This window comes from Rattus rattus, chromosome 3 (assembly GCF_011064425.1).
Source record: "Rattus rattus isolate New Zealand chromosome 3, Rrattus_CSIRO_v1, whole genome shotgun sequence".
NCBI classification, from domain to species: Eukaryota; Metazoa; Chordata; class Mammalia; order Rodentia; family Muridae; genus Rattus; species Rattus rattus.
Window position 1 is genome coordinate 66,827,962 of NC_046156.1, and position 20,694 is coordinate 66,848,655.

The 20,694-nt window shown below is 39.2% G+C and overlaps 1 protein-coding gene across 1 annotated transcript in view; it reads right to left on the bottom strand.

Annotated features, from left to right (window-relative positions):
- The window catches only part of Lrba (LPS responsive beige-like anchor protein), a 543,225-nt gene that overhangs the window by 35,824 nt on the left and 486,707 nt on the right, over positions 1-20,694 (bottom strand). Inside the window, exons 49-51 of the mRNA XM_032898147.1 lie at positions 13,012-13,101; positions 8,644-8,836; positions 4,058-4,120 (exon numbers count right to left, since the gene is read on the bottom strand). Of these exons, the coding sequence (XP_032754038.1) occupies positions 4,058-4,120; positions 8,644-8,836; positions 13,012-13,101 (346 nt within the window). The remainder of the gene's footprint in view (positions 1-4,057; positions 4,121-8,643; positions 8,837-13,011; positions 13,102-20,694) is intronic.

The following is a 20,694-nucleotide window of genomic DNA, read 5'->3' on the forward strand; positions in this document are numbered from 1 at the left end:
AGGAAAACAGTGTTTGTGGCGCTTCCTACACCAGCTACTGCCACACTTCACCGTATGCAGTGTTTATATGACTTTTGCTCCTAGACTATTTATTCTCACTAGTTTGGGAGAGGCTGGACAAGCGTTATAATTCTGAGTTGAGGAATTGCAGCAGACCATGAGTAAAGGCCAATGTTCCTTCAGCATCCGAGTGGACGAGTCTTGTTTGTCTTGGGTTTGGGGTTTTGAGAAAAGGTCTCCCTCTATTTAGGAGGGCCTTGAACTGGGGGTCATCCCGCCTCTGTCTCCTGAGTGCTGAAACTACAGGTGTGCACCGCTCACTAGCAGACCTACTCCTTTTGAAGTGACTTGTTACTAGAAGCTTAACACTGAAAATTGTCCATCCATCCTTTTGTCAGTCCCTTTGTCTGTTGATTCTATCCACTCTATAAGAGCCTTTAAATTATTCCACTGTTTTTGTTAGTAAACTTACTACTACTTTCATTCAATAAATTGGAATACTGATTAGATACACAACATCTAAACTGGAGCGCAGCTACTTTTGGGAGTCTGAGACTCCCCCTGGGATACAGGCACAGATGGTTTTATGGGAATCAATTTCTTGTTCCTCAACTTCCATATATTCTCTTGTCTGAAACTGATTTGCCTGAGAATTCTCCTGTGAGTTTTCCTTTCTTATTCCTTCTTTTGCTTTACATGAAACCTTGTCATATACCATTCCATGCATAGTCTTACTATGGTTCTTCACCCCTGGGAAATTAAAATCTCTTGGGAGCCTCAGGAATAATGTTGGTGACACTAGAAAGTGAGTACCTACGTATCATCATTTTGTAGGTCAGATGGCCTCAAGAAACTGAAATGAGGATCTAATCACACTGCCAGTTAACGAATCATTAAGAATAAGTTTAAACAGCACTGTTAAAATGAAAGATAAACTAAGATTAGACCATAAGGTAATTCTTAATAGCTTACTACATGAATTTTGCTACATATTAGTAAGAGTTCAAAGACCTGTATGGCACTATTAAAACAGAACATTTCCCTTTCCCATCTACTTTCTTATGTAACATTCCTCAGCTATAAAAATAAACAGAAATGGATCTGCTAGACAAACCTTAGAACATCAACACATGAGCTATCAGAAGGGGAAACACCCATCTAGTTGACTGAAGACTTATTCCCAGTAAGTACTTCTTTTATATTATATTATATTATATTATATTACATTATATTATTCCGAGTAAGTACTTCTTTTATATTTCCTTTATTTCGGAAACACTGTTAAGTTTATTACAGGGCTTAGATGCACTTCGTGGTGGAGATGTGCTGGTATTCAGTGCCACACTAAAAGGTCGATGTTATAATGAATGAAGGTATAAGCCCTGTAAGAACACGGGGCGTGGAAGCACACACCTGGGATCCTGGCACTTAGGCTGACACAGGAAGACCTTGAGTTCAAGGCCAGTTTGGACAATATAATGAATTCTAGGTTTGTCTGGGCTACAGAGTGAGACTGTAATACAAAAACCAAAATGAAGAAAAATTTTAAAGATTAGTCAGTATAATCAATTTAATATTTTAATTTTAATATGTGACTTTAATAAAAAATATATTTCCAACTTTTTAATGAAGTAAAAGAAATCTGAGCCTTGAGTACATAGAAAAAAATTAAGTTTATAAACACACTTAACTTTCCATACATATGTTTATGGCTGAAACGTGTAATAGAGTAATCAAGTTTTAAAAGTTAAGATAAAACTACATGGAGAAAATAGGTTATAAATCCAAAACGAAAAGAGAAGTTGATGAAATTTCCAACTGTTGAAGGTTTTCATGTTTTTTAAAAAATAAAAAATGTTGACTATCGGCTCATTTATATGGAGATTCCACTGGTATATGTTACAAATATATTACAAATGTTTTATACTAGTTTTTAAAAATATTTCTTTATTTATTATATATGAGTACAGTGTAGCTGTATTCAGAGACACCAGAAGTGGGCACCAGATCTCATTACAGATGGTTGTGAGCCACCATGCAGTTGCTGGGATTTGAACTCAGGACCTCTGAAGAGCTGTCAGTGCTCTTAACCACTGAACCATCTCTCCAGCCCATGTTTTATACTATTACAAATGTTTTTTTACTATGTTAGAAATTTTAAGTATCTGTATTTATGATAAAAACTTTTATGTATTAGTTTTATGATTAATGAGAAGGAAGCTGGGGTTGTGTTCAATTGGTAGGGTCTTTGCCTAGTATGGACAAAGCCCTGGGATTTATCTTGGCTGATTGTGCACAGCCAGGAAATCTCAGCATTTAGAAACTAGAAGCAGGATCAGAAGTTCAGGGTCATCCTGGGTCATATACTGATCTTGAGGCTAGCCTGGGTTACATAAGATAGTCACTTTAGTGGGGGAGGGGCTGTGATCTGGAAGCTCGTATGGTGAACCATTTCCTACAGGCTGAAATCTGACCCATGGCATCCTTAAATATGAAACGTTACTGGAAAGAAGTCACACTCTTTTGCTTATACATTGTTCATGGTGGCGTTTGTACTGCAAAAAAAAGAGAGTTAAATAATTGTCTGAAACCTTAAGACACAAAGCCTGAAGTATTTAGTATTTGGCCTTTTACCAAGAAACTTTGCCCACACAGGCTGAGTTCACTTAATTATATTACAGAATATTCATTGCCATGTTTTAAAGCAAACAGTAGACCTATAATTCAGAGAGTGTTTTTCGTGTCTTAGCAAATGGGCTTTATTTTCCTGATTTTAAAACTATACAGTGACCATTTAGCTTTGTTACTTTAAAAAGTAGCAAACAGTATCTTTTTAAAGCAAAATGCAATTAAGAGACAAAAGTGAAATTCAGAATAGTATTTACTAGGGAAATGATTAATGAATTGGTTTTGAATTTAAGGTTTTGTTCATCCATCCTATAGTAGAAAACCATTTAGCGAATGGTAACCATTTAGTGTTCTACTGTGGCAAAGGCTGTAACGAAAATGAGGGTAACATAAAATAGGGAGCATTGTAGATTTTAAAATAATAAATCTGCTCATCCATATGAAAAATTTATATGTAAAACAGTAACATTCTAGCAAATGTATTTGTTCAGGGTAAATCTGCCAAAATTATAGGCCAAATATTCATGCCGGTCGCTTACCCCCATGGTAAGGCAATTAAGTTTTTCTTTTTCTTCTTTCTTTTAATTTTAAAAGTTATCAAGGCTTAACCTTTTTGGTGACACCACATTTGAAATCCCAATGCATAAGAATGACAAATGCTAACTAGAGATTTCAGCTGACTCAAAACCATAACAGCAATTAAAATTTCTAAGTCATCTGCCGCAGATGCTCCCTCACTCCCAGTGGCTCTTTCTAGTCTCCTATTTTTTTTTTTTTCTTCTCCCTCAACAAATTTAACCTCCAATGGCAATTTATTGGCTGCAGGACTCTAGGAAAATGAATACAAATATCTTAACACTACCATTGGCTGGGTAATATATTTCAACTTCGAAACTGCTCTGCGATTGCACATTAATCCCCTCTGACTGAACAGAGCCCAGGAAGAAAGGATTGATCTCCTTTAATGATGAGACCCTGGCATTACAATTTTATTTCTCACAACACAGTGCTGCTAAGAATCCCACTGTTATTATGAAAATTTCCCTAGCAAAGAGGCTCCATCACATTACATTTGCACCAATTCATCATAACGCACCTCGCTCCTGCTCATCAACAAGTCTGAGTGATGAAAAGATCCAATATTATCCTGACAGTACTTCATGCGCATTCTCAATCACACATTATTACAGCATCCATATTAATTTTCAGTGACACGCGTCCTAGGCCTGTTCAAATTAGGCAAACCAACGAGGGGGAGTTGATGAAATACCAGCATAGCCACAGCTCATTGCATTCCAATTTGCATGCAAATGGTTTATCAGGAAAATTCCATTCCCAGCAACCAGCAAGTGAAAAACAACTGTAATCTACACTTCAGGGCCACCATACAGAGCTTAATGAATCGCAGAGAGAGAAAGAAGTGACAGACCTATGAGAGGATCGATTTCCACTGGCAGCTGGTATGGCTGGTCTTGCACAGCACCTTGGTGAGCTGGAATTCACAAAAGAAAAAAAAAAGCATTATTTTTCATATACTTAACTAAAAAAATGCACAAGTCAACCTTATGTAGAATTGTTTCCAACCTCCAAATCTCTCATGCAATTTTGTGAAGTTTAAAGAATAAAAATCCAGGTGCTTTTATGGCTAGCTTATTAAACATTTATTTTAGATTAGTGCTGTTCTGAACATGTGCCATTGCGGTGGCTCCAGTCCTAGGCCATAAGCTATAGCAGATGCTTGACTGGCAGTCTCTGATGCTGCAACAAAACAAAATTAAGTGGTAAAGCGTGCTGAAAACAAAATGTGACAACCATCTGCTGACTGCAGCAAATACTATTTTTTCGTTACTTCTTAAAAAGGCAGTTTTGAATGCTGCAGCACAAAGGATCCACAAAACTGTCAATTTATGATGGAAAAAGAGAAAGCTCTAAGTCAGGGAACATTTACTGTTTCATCCATCACTAAAATCAATCAACTGAAAGTTTGAATAAAAATAAAGAAAGGTATCTGCAGATAAATGTTTTAGTTAAATGCATTTGACTGAAATAGTTTCTTAAAGACTGGAGTGAGGGTTTTTTTTTTTACAAAGTTTTATTAATATTTAATATTTCCATGGTTTTGACTTAAAAATAACCTGAGAAGGGAATGAGTTAGAAAAATCAATCCATACTAAGAATAGTTTGTTCCATTCTCAAAATGGTTTTATAGATGCAAGCACAGTTACATTGTAATTGAAAGAGGTTTTGTAAGCTATTTCTCTGCAAGAGCTAGAAAGACTTTAGGTAGAGAGGAAATGCCACTGGCTTGCTCTGCAACTGATGGCTTTGTGCACCCTAAGAGAGAGTGTTGGCCAGGTGACCACTCCAGACTCATAGTTCTGATCACTGACTTTTAGGCCCCCTTCTGAACTCTTTCCCTCGAATGACTGCCCTTCACCCTCGGTGCACAATACTGACAGCAGGGCTTGGATGATTCCCCAGGCTCTGCTCAGTACTGTTAGATATCAGGAAGTTCTGACTGTGGTTGATGGTTGAAAATAAAATACTGTGCATTTTATAAGTTCATTGGATTACTTTAAAACTTATTAGGGTATATTTTCTCTAGTTATTAAATGTCAACTTTTCAAAGATGCTTGGCAAGCTTTAATATTAATAAAATTCTAGTGAGACCAATAGTGGCAGTATAAATTATAGGTGAGTGTAAGGAACTGAAGAAGCTGAAACTCTGTGTCTCACCCTGCTGATTTACTAGCTTTGCTGATAAAGAAATTACAGAGTCTTACAGAGAATGTTTAGGAAAATACGACCAGCCTCTGGCCTACCCAGCAGAGCCACTTACTTCCAGCTATGCCAGTGTCATTCAGAATGCTTCTCTGCTCTGAGACCTAAGAGCATAGACACATTAAAGCCAGTTGTTGGAGAACGGAGCTTGAGGAGTTTAGCCAGCCTCACGTCCTGCTTCTGCCATCAGGGGCAAGTCCTGTAGCCTCTGTGCTTCAGCTTCCTGCTCTCACATATAGTTTAGATGGCACACGTTGGACCATATAAATGTGTCATTACCTGCCATTTGATCTACAAAAGGAACAACTGAAGATGGCTCAACCTACACTTCGGTTGTTGAGGGATCAAGTCAGTACACCCCTTAAGATGATTGAGAGGCTCCTCAACGACCTTTCAATGAGAGGAGAGAATACAATATTTGTCTGGTTTTGTTTTGAGTGCTTGGTATTGAATCCAAGAGTTTGATTATGTTATACTACTTAGCTAATTCCTGACAGAAAGTATTTATTTTGAAAGTCAAGACACAAATATTACTTGAAAAAAACAAAAAACAATGCCAACCTAATGGACATGGTTATGGAAACCCTAGGTCCTGAGAAGAAAACAGAATCTGAAATTTAATAAAACCTGATGGAATCTGAATTTGACATTCCCCAAGAAGAACTGCTATAGATTTCTGTTTTAAATCAAGACAGGTAAAAGGATTATGTGATAGGATGACAAATCAGGGTCCTGTAAACAGATCTGACTGAGGCACAGGCATAATGGAACTGAGCTTAGCAGTTTTAGATGGAAGTGTAGTTTAGGTCTGGCTATCACACTATAGAGGGGCAGTTTCCTGTGGTGAGTCCTCACTCACGGTATCATTCTCTGTATTTGTCTGTGGTGGGTGGTTGTGTCCTACTGTGAAGGCAGTATATGTGAAGGCTGGGAACAAATATTGCTGATGAACTAGACACGGGGCAATGAGAACTCCCTGAAGACAGCACAGACAAAGGCTGCAGAACCATGCTGGCCCCAGGCTCGAACCTTACAAACGTGCACTGTTGCTAGGAACAGAAGGATACACATGGATGGGATTTAGTGGTACAACCAAGCATTAGATTACTTTGTGTATTTACAGAAAAAGTGGACTGGGGAGAGAAAATTCTTGCCTACCAAGTATTAAGGGAAGCATGTTAGTTAGAAACATGGCTGGTTCAAAAGGGAAATGTCAAGAGCTTAGTCCTCAAGGCTTAAGGTGTTCCCAGTTCATTAATGTGCCTAGGTTCTCCAAGGGTTGAAAGGTTTGTCTCTCCACCATGATGCTGTCACTCAGTTGAGACTGAGGCTCAGCACTGTTTCAAAGTCACCTAGTAGAAGAATGAGTTGTGTCTGTCTTGGTGTCAGGCACACTGGGATATTTGTAAAGCTCCTGGGTAACTACACATAGTAGGAGAGTCCTCTACTGTGTCCGCCGGCAGCTCTTCTCATGAGTAGGACTGGAGAGATAAACAATTACATTTCTTAAAATGCTCACTCCCAAATGAGCATGTCTCTTGAAGAAACAGGGACAAAAGATCTAATAATGGGAGCATTAAGGCACTGTTTCAATCTTCCTGTTTTCACTTTTCGAAATCTGTTCTCTAATCAAATACTGGCATTTCTATAAACAGTGTATCATTTCCATTGGCCATGAAAATGGCTATGTTTAATCAATTTTGATGCCAATTACAGGTTCTTTTTGAAAGACTTCTTATTGAGTTTAGTCAATATACCAGGTTTTTGTTTGAATGTCTTTCGCTTCACTTCAAAAATCTTTTACCTTTGATTTGGTGAGGCTCTTACTCAATAATGTGCCTTTGCAACCACTTCAGGTCCAGGTGCTTTACATAAGCTTTGTAGATTAATGGATGAGCAGAACTCCAGACCATTTTTACCTGTATCATTAGCTTTTTTTTTTTTTTTTAGAAAAGGCAATTATCTTTAGGACTTAAACAAATTTTTTTCTTTTTTTTTTTTTTTTTTTTTTTTGGAGCTGGGGACCTGAACCCAGGGCCTTGCGCTTGCTAGGGCGAAGGGTCTACCACTGAGCTAAATCCCAGCCCTTTTTTTAACTTCTTAACACCATTTTAAAAATTATGGTGGGCTGGAGAGATGGCTCAGTAGTTAAGGGTATTGGCTGCTCTTCCAAAAGACTCAGGTTCTGCTCCCCAAATTCACATGGCAACTCACAACCATCTGTGATTCCAGTCCTAGGGGATCTGTTGCCATTTTGCCTCCACAGACACTGCACATATATGGTGCATAGACACACATGCAGGTAAAACACCCATCACACACACACACACACACACAGTGCACGTATATGGTACATAGACAGGCATGCAGGTAAAACACACACCACACACACACACACACACACACACACACTGCACATTGCACACATATGATGCATAGACACACATGCAGGTAACCCCCCTCACACACACACACACAAATACATTTAAAAGGTGGTCTTAAAAATTATATAAAAATTATAGTAGAAAAACAATTCAAGTCCTAATATTCCTGCTCCAAAAGAAGCGGTAATGAATTCACTGAGGTGTAGTCAGAATACTTGAATTCCAACACTCACTGACCAGCCACAGTGATGGGGAATGAAGAAACTCCCTAGGCTTGCTCATACCTCTTCCAACTTGGACGGAGTTTCTAGGGGTTATTTCAATTAAATAAGGCTTTAGTACTTTGTGGAAGGAGACAGTACTGAGAGGTATGAAGTATTTGTACTGTATTCTATATATGCTCCACAATAAATTCTACCATGCCATGCATAAAAGGGTAAGGTTGGGGGTGGAGATTTAACTAGGAGAACAGCATTTGCTGTATGAGACCTTATGTTCAGTCATCAGAGCTGCAAAAAGAGCAAGAAAAACGTAGACTTTCTGGTAGATACCAGATGAAACAAAGTTTTCCATCAGATGTAATACAGATGAATGATTTGGGAAGGGGGTACCTGATAATGATATGCCATTAACAGACATAACACATGATACCATTATACTAAAATACTAAAATAGTTAAAATAAAATAGTTAAAAACAGTACTTACTGCCAAGAATTAAATGCAAACCATCAGATGTGAAAAGTGGTTTTAACATTCATAGTGCACGCCTCAGGTGGGGTGTCTTTAAGCCTTTAAACTGTTTGCATTTTGACTGAGACTAATGTTTAAGTCCAGGTATGTCTTACTTACCAGGAAGGCTATGCCACTTGTTCACGGCAAAGAGCCTGTTGGCAGTGACAGTGATGACAGCAGGCACTGCCAGGCCCGGCTGGGTGTTGGCCGCAACATGAGTGACAGGGGAGTTTGAAGGGAACTTTAGGACCATGATGACATCTTGCTGGGCCTGGTCTGTGAACATCAATGGACTCTGCAGGAGGAGATACTGTTGAGTGGACAGACAAGACCCAAGTAAACAAGGAGACACAGGAAGACAGAGAGGATACGGGACAAGAAGAGGAAGATCGTGTTAAAATAGGCTGCAAGGCAAAGTGTGCTGTTCAGACAGTTTTGTACAACTGTGCTCATGACTGGCTGGCTTTGCCCATGACACATGGCATTAGCCCCACTCTATACCTCCCCACCCCGACAGCACTCAGGGTTGAACATTGAGCCTCCGATTTTGCTAAGCAAGTGCTCTACCACTAACCTACATTTTTAGGTCATGTGGAAATTTTTGGTGACTTTAGTAGGATGCATTAACTAAAACACTTTAAAAGCCTACAAATTTTATTGGTTCCCTTTCCTTGCCTACTGCCCTGCAACTCTAAAAGATGGTGTGATTTAGATTAAAAGCATTGGGGGAAGCATTAATCCATTCCAGTTGTGTTGCCTAGTGATCTTTTTGTTGCAATACAAAAAGAAAAAGAAAAAGAATGAGATAGGCAAATGACATAAGACAAGCTTAAGGTAATTTCCAAAGATAATCAAAAGTAAGTCTTGAGTAGCATGTAGATTTTTGACTACTAAGATATGATTAAAACAAATAATATTGAAAAATAAGGAAGCATGCATTTATTATTATGGTGGAGAATTTATGCATGTAATATATAAACTTAATTATAAAGTTATTTCAAAGCAATGAAAATGTTGCTTGTAAAAACAATATTATTTATATAGTCCATCAAGCCATAAACAGGAATAAAGAGAAATACCTCAATGCCCCTTTTCCCTTTCAGTTACAAACAACAAAAAGCCCTTAAAGCTCAAGACATTTTTGACCTGTACTTAGAAAGTCAGAAACTAAAATATATATTATGCAAAACACTCTTCTAATAACCAGCAACAAAATAAATCTTGAAGATTACTAGGGATTTGGATCATTCCTACAACCCATATGTCATAACCTAAGACATATAAAACACTACTCTAATTTATTGGCTTTATTTGTCCTTTGTGGTCCTCAGCCATCACACAGTAATTGCACTGTGTGTTCTCAGCAATTCTCTCCTACCATGTCTATTTTCTAATAGCTGATTAGTATCATTCAAAATTGAAACACTTTGATGAAATGCTGCTGGCTGCCTTCCTACCATCATATTTCAAAACACCAGGTATATGTAAATGTTGAGGCACATATATTTAACACATTTATTCAGAACTGCTAATAAAAAATTAAATACATTTGCATTTTTATTATCAGTCCTTTTAAAAAAGTTATTAAGAGTACTTAGAAAAACATATTGCACTAAGATTTCCTATTTGCACTCTTTGCATAAAGGTGTAAATAAAGGCAACTAATAAGCTACCCAGACACCCTTCTGAGCAAGTGGCTAAAAGCCAATCAATATTATGAGTTAATCCTCCCTGGATGCTCATTCAATTAAAGGTGTCAGTAATGCCTCATCTGATGTGGCCTCAATTAAATCCAACTATCTGATGGTGTGAAAGCACAGGGGGATACAGCAACAGCAGCACAACCAGACAAATAGGCAGCCTTCCCGCGCCTGCTAATTACTACACCTGGTGTATATTATGGCTCCCGCACTTATCGCAGCACGAGGTGGCTTTAATTTCTGTGATATTCATATGTGTGTATGCTGAGGTGCAGTTGGTTTGGAACTCCTGAATGTTAGTAAAAACAATCAATAAAAACTGGGCTCTTAATTCTGAAAACCCCTGGTATCAGTAATTTTTCATACACAGATCTTTCTGTGGCTTTTATGAAATTAGAACAAGAAGATGAGGAAACAAAGAGCATGGACAATTCCTCTGAGCACACTCTTTCAAACCCCACGAAAAGGAAACAAAAAACACCATTTCAGCATTCCAAGCCTTATTTCCAACTATATAGTTTAAAAATAATATTATCTAAAGTCAATTTATAAACTCAGAGAAAATCAGAATACAACGTAATCATAAAGTCTCCCTGAAAGGAAGTTTCTACATTTTCCTGATTATTAGCTTCCCATACTGTAAATATTATTAGGCTTAAATTGAGTAGTTTTAAAACGTCTAACAAGCATGAAAAACAAACAAAAACAAAAAGAAAACAACAACCCACCACCAACAACAAAAAAGCCAAAAAACAAAAACCAAACCAATTAGGAAGACCACTGCATTAACACGGTGAAGCTTAGAGCCAATTCTTGGCCACTTTCCACAGCAAGCAACAGACTCAACTTCTGTAACTGACCACTGCCGCCTTAGAAACAAATGTCCCTCCAGCCAGTCTCTCAGAAGGAACTCGGGGAAGGGAAGCATGCTGCCATGCTGGGCTGGGCTGTGCCAATGGCAGCAGCTGCGTGTAAGCTGAGAACTGGTAAAACTCAGATGAGAGAAACAAACTCTTACTAATCCTGGGAGCTTCTGCCAGAGAGTCTGAGAAAAACATAGGAAACAGCTAGCCAAATCCCATTTAGCCTCCCCAGATTCACGGAATGCTTGCTGAAAAGTGTGGTTTCTTTTTAATGTGCCTTTCTTTGCTACCTTCTTGTGAATCAGATTAAAATAGGTCTAGTACAGGTCTAAAAAGGAGTTCAGTTATTCAGTTCAGAGAATAAAGATTATAACGGTATTCTACCCTGCAGGTCTGCCTCCAGGAGCCAATAATCTTTTGCATGAGGAAGAAATGGTCCATGGATCCAGGAGCCATGGCCAGGCAGTGACCCTGGATCAAGTCAGTGGAGCAGCGGAAGGGCTTCTATCACTCATCGCCCAGAAGCCTGAGTCCCATCCAGAAGCTACTGCCAAGACTAACTCATATGTCCACACGTGACTTTCTTCTTATGCTTATGACGTTATCTTTCACTGCTCGTTCTCTGTGCTTCCTTCTGCCCACCAGTCATTCTGGATGTTCACCTACATCTGATTTCACTGGTTTAAAAACACTAGAGAAATGGTGATACAATTTCTTTAAGAGTTTGTAGTTAATTATGGCCAATTCACATTACTATAGAATAAAAGGGAAAAGCCTGGAGGAAGAAAAAAAGAGTGTTAACAGGAAAGAAAGAAAGAGACAGAAAAAAGGAGGAGAGAGAAAAGAATTAAAGGTCAGCCATCAGGGCATCATCTCTGTCTCACGCCCTCTTGGCTGCTCATCTTTTCTTCCTATCATCTGTCACAATACTGTCATCTCTATGCTACAACATGGAATTTGGATTTATCACTTAAGTTGTACATAAGATTAATACATACAGATGTTACAGTCTCCATTCTAAATCTAGAACAGTAATGAGCACACTGTTTTATGCGGGGCAATGCAAGAAAAAAAATACTATCAATTTTTAAAAATATTTTCACTATATGAATCAGTTTGTTGTTTTGTCAAAAATATGCCCCCAGAGAAGACTACTCAGAAACTAAAGGCAGACTAATCCTGACTATAGGCTGACCTTGACTTGTTTTGACCAGTAGAGTTTGGCATATATGATGTGTGAGTAGAAAGCAGGGGTCAAGAAGCCTCACCAGCTCTGTCCTTGGACAATGATCTACCACGGGGTAGAGATTGTTGTATCTTAAGGGTGGAAGAGATTAACGTCCACATGGAAGGAGGAGCCTCACCATCTTAGGCCCTCCCACTGCCAACTTAGTGAACCCACTTGGAAAGAGTGTAAGAGTGCTGGTGAACGCCCAGAAACATAAGAACCCGGGTTTACGTATGCCAAACGGCCATTCATTCCTTTCTTCTAGGTCAGACCCTTAGTGAACCTATATACCAGGATAATTCTACAATTCTGAAACTAGACAGTACAGTGGTATGTTAAGAATAAACACAAGAGAAAAATAAACCATGAAACTCACAGGATCAAATTAGAAAAAAAAAAAAAACCTTTGGTTTTATGCATGGAGTCCTTTATTCTATGGTGAAGAGACATGACAACTGTGGTCCTCTGAACCTTGCAACAGAAACCATGAGCTGATGAAATATGAGCACTGGAGCTGATCTACTTCCTCCTGACTCCAGGGAGAATGTGACAGCGCTTGCTGGGTGTAAGCAGGCGGATACTGTAAAGGAGAGTGGGCCCAGGCATGGTAGAGAACCTCATGAATGGTGAGAGACTGGTACAGATCAGGAGAGCGAGTTGAAGAAGAGGCCAGACGAGTGTGGAAAGCACTCACCGCTTGCATGGCTGAACCTCGGGGAGGGTGGGGCTCTATGAGCAGTTGTGAAGGCGTCTGTCCAAAACTTCGGATCTGAGCTTCAACAGCCTGAAAGGAGCACAGACAAGACTGAGGGTTAAGAGGACTAATTACAGGCAGGACAGCGACTGTCAACCACAATATCACTTCATACTCGTTACTAGTTTTATGTTGAAAACCAACCCATGTGTCTACAGGGGTCTTAGACGCCTAGCCAGTGTACTGTGAGTGAGGTCATCCTGCAGTACTGTGTCAGTTTCTACAAAACTAACATCTTTCTCATCTTGCTCAGTGACGTGAAGCAGAAAGAAGTCATTACAATAAGAAAGCATCCTTTTTGCTTCATTATTGTCTCTTGCTTTTCATTTTTTTTTTTTTTTTTTTTTTTTGCTTGTATCATCTGGATGGATGAGTAGCTGCTCTTTTAGAGGTAGCTAGAAAACTGTGGCTGCTTTGATTCTGGTTTCCATTTTTCATCCTAAGAAGTAGAAAGGAGGGTGAAAAAAACAACGACACAGTACAGCACCCATGAAAATGGCCTGACACCGCATTGCGCTTGCCACAGAACCATTATTGTTGATAGTCTCTTTGAACCTCAGGGGCTGAATACCAAAGTAAAAGCCATATGCTGTGTCCCAGCATGAGTCCGTGTAGCCAGGACTACCTAAGACAAACAGCATGTGTGTATGCCCTTTTGGGAAGGGGTGTGTGTGTGTGTATGTGTGTGTGTGTGTGTGTGTGTGTGTGTGTGTGTGTGTGTGTGTGTGCGTGCTGCAAAGCATATCCTATTATATTCTTACTGCCTACTTGGCACAGATAACCACTTCCCAGCCCCTTCAACATGGGAGAAGACCCATGCCCAGGGCCATGGTTACTAGTGACTTTGTTTACTTACTGATGTCTGTCTCCTCTTATGAAAAAATAGTACCCATGAAAGAGGCCCTGCATATTTGCCCTGGATCTCTAACCCGAGTCAATGAACAAATGCTCAAGGACTTGTGATAAGAAAAGAAGCCAGAATATACAGGATCCTTGGATGCCAGCAAAGCAGTCCATTCTGAACTCTAAGACAGAAAGATAGAGAAATCCCTCAATTCCATAAGAAATATATGTTCACCTTGTGAATACTACAACTGTAATCCCTAAGAAAGTAGATCTTCAATTTTTGTATGCTCTATAGAACTTTCATGCTGTAAAACATTTAACAGATAATAAACAAGGAAATATAATTATCCAATACTAATCTGAAACTTTAATTTGCTGGGGAGGGCTCTAATGGTCTTTCTAAGGACCTTGGAGAAACAATGAGAGCAGTTATTTGTTAATGCACTCAGTGATCAGGAAGTATAATATACACATATAGTTCCATTAGGTTCATTTGTTCCTCCCTCCCTTTCTGTCTTCCGTTCAACAGGGTCTCACTAAGCACTATGGACTGGCCTTAAGCTCATGATCCTTCTGCTCTAGCCTTCCAAGTACTAGAATCATGGGTGTGCACCACACACAGCCCATCTTCTGCTTAGGCCTTACTGTTCTGCCCTATAAGAATATATTCCTGGCATAGGAAGAAGAGTGAATGTATTTGAAAAGTTTAATAATACTTTGAAGCAATCTGTCTAGTAACTGAAGACATGTTTTAAAACCTGCAGAGGATGAAAACACTTGATAGCATCTCTATGAGAATGAGAGCCAACGTGGACAAGGTTCAAATTCTGTACTCAAAACAACCACAAACTTTGTGACCCAACCTTAAGTTTCCTAACCTAAGTTCTCACCTATAAACTAACAATAATAGATTAAGTGATACATGTATAAAAACCAGGGCAAAGTGCTGTGCATAAATTAGACCCTTAATGTGGAGTCAACAAATAGTTCCTGGGGACAGCTAACAAACACTTATTTAGAATTTACTTTCTCTGGAAAGTTTTCTAAGTTACTGATTTTGTTATAGTATTTATTTTTTAAATTTTATTGTAACATTATTGTATTCATGTTATAAGTAAGGAAACAAGAAGAGAACTTGGGTATCTTTCTTAAGGTAATTAAATAGTGCAGTCAAAATTCGTACCTAAGCAGCCTTATTTTAGAGGTCAACCTGACAATCAGTTGGCCATCCTGTTCTCATCTGTTAGGCATAATGTAAGGCAGCAGGGATGCGGCCGAGCATAAGAACAATGGGAGGCTGCGGAGGAAGGGTGAATAGAAACTTTGTGAACTATTTGTATTATGTCATCACCACTGTTCCAGTTGACAAAGTATATTTAGATACAGTAATAGAACAGCATAATGAGGCAAGGGTTGGTTTGGGTCTGGTGTGTGGAGCCTTTTGACATTGTGACAGGACCTGGTCAACTACAAGTTCACACAAAACCACACAGTCAAGTGACAAAAGCAAAAACAAAAAACCCGGATGTCTTTTGCTTTCTCTCTCTCTCTCTCTCTCTCTCTCTCTCTCTCTCTCTCTCTCTCACACACACACACACACACACACACACACACACACACACACACACACGGGGAGCACACATTGTTTCAGCTCTCTGAACTTCTTTTCTGACTTGGAGCAAATAGATTAATTAATAGATTCCCCTTCTAGAAAACAAACTCACAATACCTTGCTCACAAACTGTTTAGAAAATTAAGAGATGATGTGTATGGGGTGCTGAGCATCGTACTGAGTGCATCCACACTGAGAAGCACTAAACTGAATGCAAGTGTTGTGACTAAGTCTGGGATTCAGCATGGCACCTCAATACAGCTGACATAGGGGTAGGAGAAGCCTTTTGGGTCTTTGTGAAGGCCCATAATGGTGTCTGGAGTTCTAAAAAACTAAAATATGGCTTGAAGTATATTTTTGGGCTAAGAGTCCACAGACAGAGTGATCTTTTCAGAGGTTTAAACAGCAGTTGGAAAGTTTAGTTGAGCACCTTAATCCTGTAGAAGCTGCGTGACAGAAACAAGGGATAGGTGGGAGAATTACATCCTAAAAAAAAAAAAATCAGTAAGTTATAGAGACTGATGACTCTGAGTAATGAAGTAAAAAGACAAATCCATCTCATTCTCTTTTGTTATAACTTACAGTTTCAGATAATATAGTAAAGCAATAAACAGAAATAGGGGTTTCTGTTGCAAAGAACCAGTTTGACAGGAGAAAGGTAGGTAGTAATTTTTGTCAAACTCATGGAATCTGTGTTCAATATAAAAAAGAAAGCCCAGGCCTAGCTCTGAGATGAAACATGGGAGGGACTGAGTTGGATGTCATTTGTCCAAAGTCAACTGTCTTGGTTTTGTTGTTTTGTATGTGTACTCTTCCTCTCCCTTTCTCCCTCTCTGAAATCTTACGTGAAACTCAATGTATAGACAACTGTATTGGGGTGTGTGTGTGTGTGTGTGTGTGTGTGTCTCAGGGCTCTGCATCACAGACTGAAACTATTCACTGGTTAAGCATCAAGAATACACAAGAAACATACACAAAGGGACCCAGAGCAAGGCCGTAACCTTGAGCTGTTGGGAAACAGAGGAGTAGGAAGGGTCTGCTCAGATGCAGTCGCCGAGAAACAGTTCGTTATGACTGACTTTCAGGCTGCAGAGTCACACCCGTGTCAGCCGAGTCTAGACTGCCCCTATCATTTAAAACTCACCGCTATCTTCAGTCATCTCAGCCCCTCCAGTAGTTGTGTTGGCCACAACTGTTTCTAAATTCTCTTCTGCAGCTTCATTGCTTTTATATGAGATCTGTTCTCCTTTATATTCTGGAGATATTACTAACTTCATTCCTGTGTGCAAATTAACGTATTATTTCAAGTTTCCTTTTGTGCACTCCAGTGTTCTCAACTGTGACTGTCTGTCTTAGAAATGATTTCTACTAGGTTTCAAATTTTACTGTTGCTTGAAATATCTTCAAATCCAAACCCAGTGGGCTGTGCACATGTAGAGAGTGTTCATCCATGTCTTTGTCTGATGTATGCTATGTGCAAGTTTCATACCTAAAACAAAAATGCTTGGATCTGGCAATGCTAATCTTATTTTAGAACTCCTAGTCAGTGATTAGATGCCTCTCGTGATTGTTAGGTTCAGAATCTCAGAAGATTTGAAATATCACCCTTTGTCTGTGACATAATCAGCTGTAACATTCTCTCACCTTTCTGAATCCAAGTCCCTATAATTTCAATCACTGGGTGTTGTGATGGTCGCTTCCTTCAGTGTACTCTGCAGAACTGAGTTTCCCCAAACTCTATTCGGTGACTCATGCCATCAGGTATCCCAGCATATAACAAAAAAAGGTCTACAGCCACCAGGGAAGGGTTTCTTACTGACTGCTCATGATGCTAACCACAGCATCGCTCAATCTGGTCTTCCCAGAAACAGTGACATTTACAGAACAGATCTTCTTCTTCAGAACACGGCACAGGTCAGAATATCACATATTTCTGTGATGCACAGCAGAGAGAACAATGCCACATACACTGTACTCATGTAACAAAAGGATTCATTGAGTATAGTTACAGCAGGCTAGCTCAGGGACTAGACTGACTTGTCTGGGATTCCATCTGAATAAAACCAGGCTTGAGAAATAATTTTTAAAAAAATTTAAATTTTTTATTTTTGATTGTGAGCCCAGCCTTTAATGGCTGAGCCATCTCTCCAGCCCAAAAATTTTTTAAACTGATTTATTTATTGTTTATGTGTATGTGTCTATGTAAGTATATGTGTTCTCTCTCTCTCTCTCTCTCCCTTTGTCTCTCTCTCTCTGTCTCTTTCTCTCTCTCTCTCTCTCTCTCTCTCTCTGTGTGTGTGTGTGTGTGTGTGTGTGTGTGTGTGTGTGTGTACATTTTCTCTCTCTCAGGTCAGATGGGGTTATAGGCTGTTGTGAGAACTGAACTCCAGTCTTCTGGAAGACCAACAAGTGCTTTTAAACACTGAGCCATCTCTCCAGCTCTGTGGATTATTCTTGATGAAGGCAGTGTAGGAGCATGGTGGAAGATGAGGAACATTTTGTGAAGAAGGATGTGTGCTACCATGGAGACCAACTGTGTCTCCCTGGGTAGTGCTGTCACATGTCACTGAGGCAGTAATTCTCATTCTAACTCCCAATCCCTGAGAGACACAGTAATGCTCTAGTGTCTCACTACAGCAGTGACTGTAAAGGTACAGTGCGAAGTCATGGAGGTATGAATGATCTGAAAAGGCCTCAGGGGTAAGTCTGTTCACAGTACTCTTCCACACTTCCAGGCAGCCTTCTGAATAGAGCAACAGACAATGCAGGGAACGTGGGGGCTGTAACTGAGGTTGAAAGTCACAGACAGGACAGATATTTAGATCTGCATGAAGTTCAATAACATGAGTTAGTAACAGGGTAGTGCTAAAGTATCAAATGCCTAGCTTGTTTTAATGCACTCATCTTCAACTGCCGAGCTTTACTTTCAATGATGTGTTCTTAAAATTTGTTATGTAAAATTCTTATTTTGAAATGGGGTAATGAATCTCAATTTACCTGTTAACCAACATCAATGACAATAACATCTTTTGGTCTGAGATAATCTCAAATGGAGTTAGTCTACGTAATGAGCTAGACTAATTTATTGAAAAGTAGGACAGTATTCTTGTCTGTGAGAATTTAAACTATACAGAAAATGAAAATGCATTGCAATATTCAAAATTCTAAGCAATAGGAGCAGCTCTTATGTTCTCTGAGAAGTTGAGGACATCTCAACTCGCAAGATGTTCAGTTTTGAACCTTAATGATGATTTGACTTCCTAACTGAAGTCCTGTTGTCCACAATCCTGATCACTAAGTAACGGCAGAGTCCAGGGAGAGACATGCAGACCACAGAATCAGATGGGCTTGGTTCAAATCTCAGCATCCATGTGTTAGCTGAGTGATGTAGGGAGTTTTTAACCTTTGGTGTTTTAATTTCCTCACTGAAAACCTGTCATAACAGCTCTGGGTACTTTAATGAGATGTTCTGAGGATTAAGTGAGGGACAAGCATTTAGAATAGTAGTGAGTGGTGTTAGTGCAGCAAATATATAAAGGATGTAACATGATATCTTATTGGGGTTTAATAAAAAACTTCCCCCCATTAAGAGAAATGGTTGGACAGAACTCTGGCTCCTGCCAGCATCCTCTCACATTCTCTTACGTGCCCTGTGTCATTTGCCTTGAAATCCTCACATATTTTCTGTTATCACCTTTTCTTTCCATTTCCGGACTCTGTGAGTATCCTTCTTTATTCTATAAGGCTTGTATATAGAATGTGTACAGTAAATATGCACTGACTGGATGGCCATAGACAGCACCTTAATTCAGGAGAGAGAGAGAGAGAGAGCTAAACGATAGCCTATAACCGGTGCAGCGCAGCCCGAAGCTTAGGTTATTATGTAATATTCTTGTTCATCAATTCCCAATTATGTCTGCAGTTTATTACTTTCTGTAATAAAACCCAAACCCACCAAGCATCATTCCAGATATTGAAATATATAATAATAAAAAGATCATGAAAATACCTTGGGATTTCCCAGTAAAGCCACATATTTACATTTTATAAACAGCATCTCAATATTATCTGTGGACCTTATTAATAAATATCCAAATGGCTATGTGATGAAGCCATGCTTAACAGGCTGCTCACTCATGTTATGTCTGTGCCAATTCCTGCACGCTTGAGTGACTTTATAACTATATAGAAGGTGGCTATATATGCATGCCCATACACTCAGAGACAAGAAAGGTGGAGGTGTTAGCCTCGCAACGATGCATTTGCTTTTGTTCAAGACTGTCTTAGTCTCTGAATTAACTTTTTAATTTAAATAAGAAAACAAGTTAGCTCAGCGCAGCACTCAGAAACCAACAATAAATGTAGGATTTTATTTGAGGTGGGGGTGAGGATAGAAATAAGTTGACCATTTGGGTGCAGTATGCTCCTACTGTACAGCACAGAGCTCTGACGCTGTTTTATGACCTGTATTTTTGCACCTAAAAGGACTATACCATTAGGAAAGGTTAATAGAAACTAAGTAATTTGCTAAAAAGGCTTTCGTCAATAATTTAAAATTTTTAACTTTATCAAAGCTAGGCTCTGAAAAGTTGCTAGGGTTCTACTCTACCTTACTATCAAGGAATGATTCACAGGACTCCGTAGTTTTATTTTTTTCTCAGTACTACAGAGTCACACTTGAACCATCAGATGTCCGTGGCACTCCATTACTTAAGCACAGTTTCTTTTTCTCTCCTTATATTTGAATTAAAACCAGAGAAGAGGTGAGGCTCTCACTCTGCATCTGACCAGCTAGCTGATGGGCTCATACCCTCCAGAGCCACTGTGGAGAAACTAGCTTTGATTTCACAGTGATATGAAACTTTTCACTTCATTCTTTAAGGGTGAAAATCTCAATAGCACCAACTACCAAGGCCGAAAAAGGGTCCATATAAAATGCCATGAAAATGGGATGAAAATTACCTTCATAATATACATACCCTTATTTGGATAATGTTTCTAGTGGTTAAGAAACAAACAGCAAGCAGTGTGTCAGTTAAAAGTGTTTACAAACTAGACTGCCTCCCTTAACCAAAGGAAAGAAACACAGTTACTTTTTAGTAGTCAGTGCCGTAAGTTCACTGAGTAAAAAATGAAAGGCTGGGCAGTAGCGCAATGGAATGCAG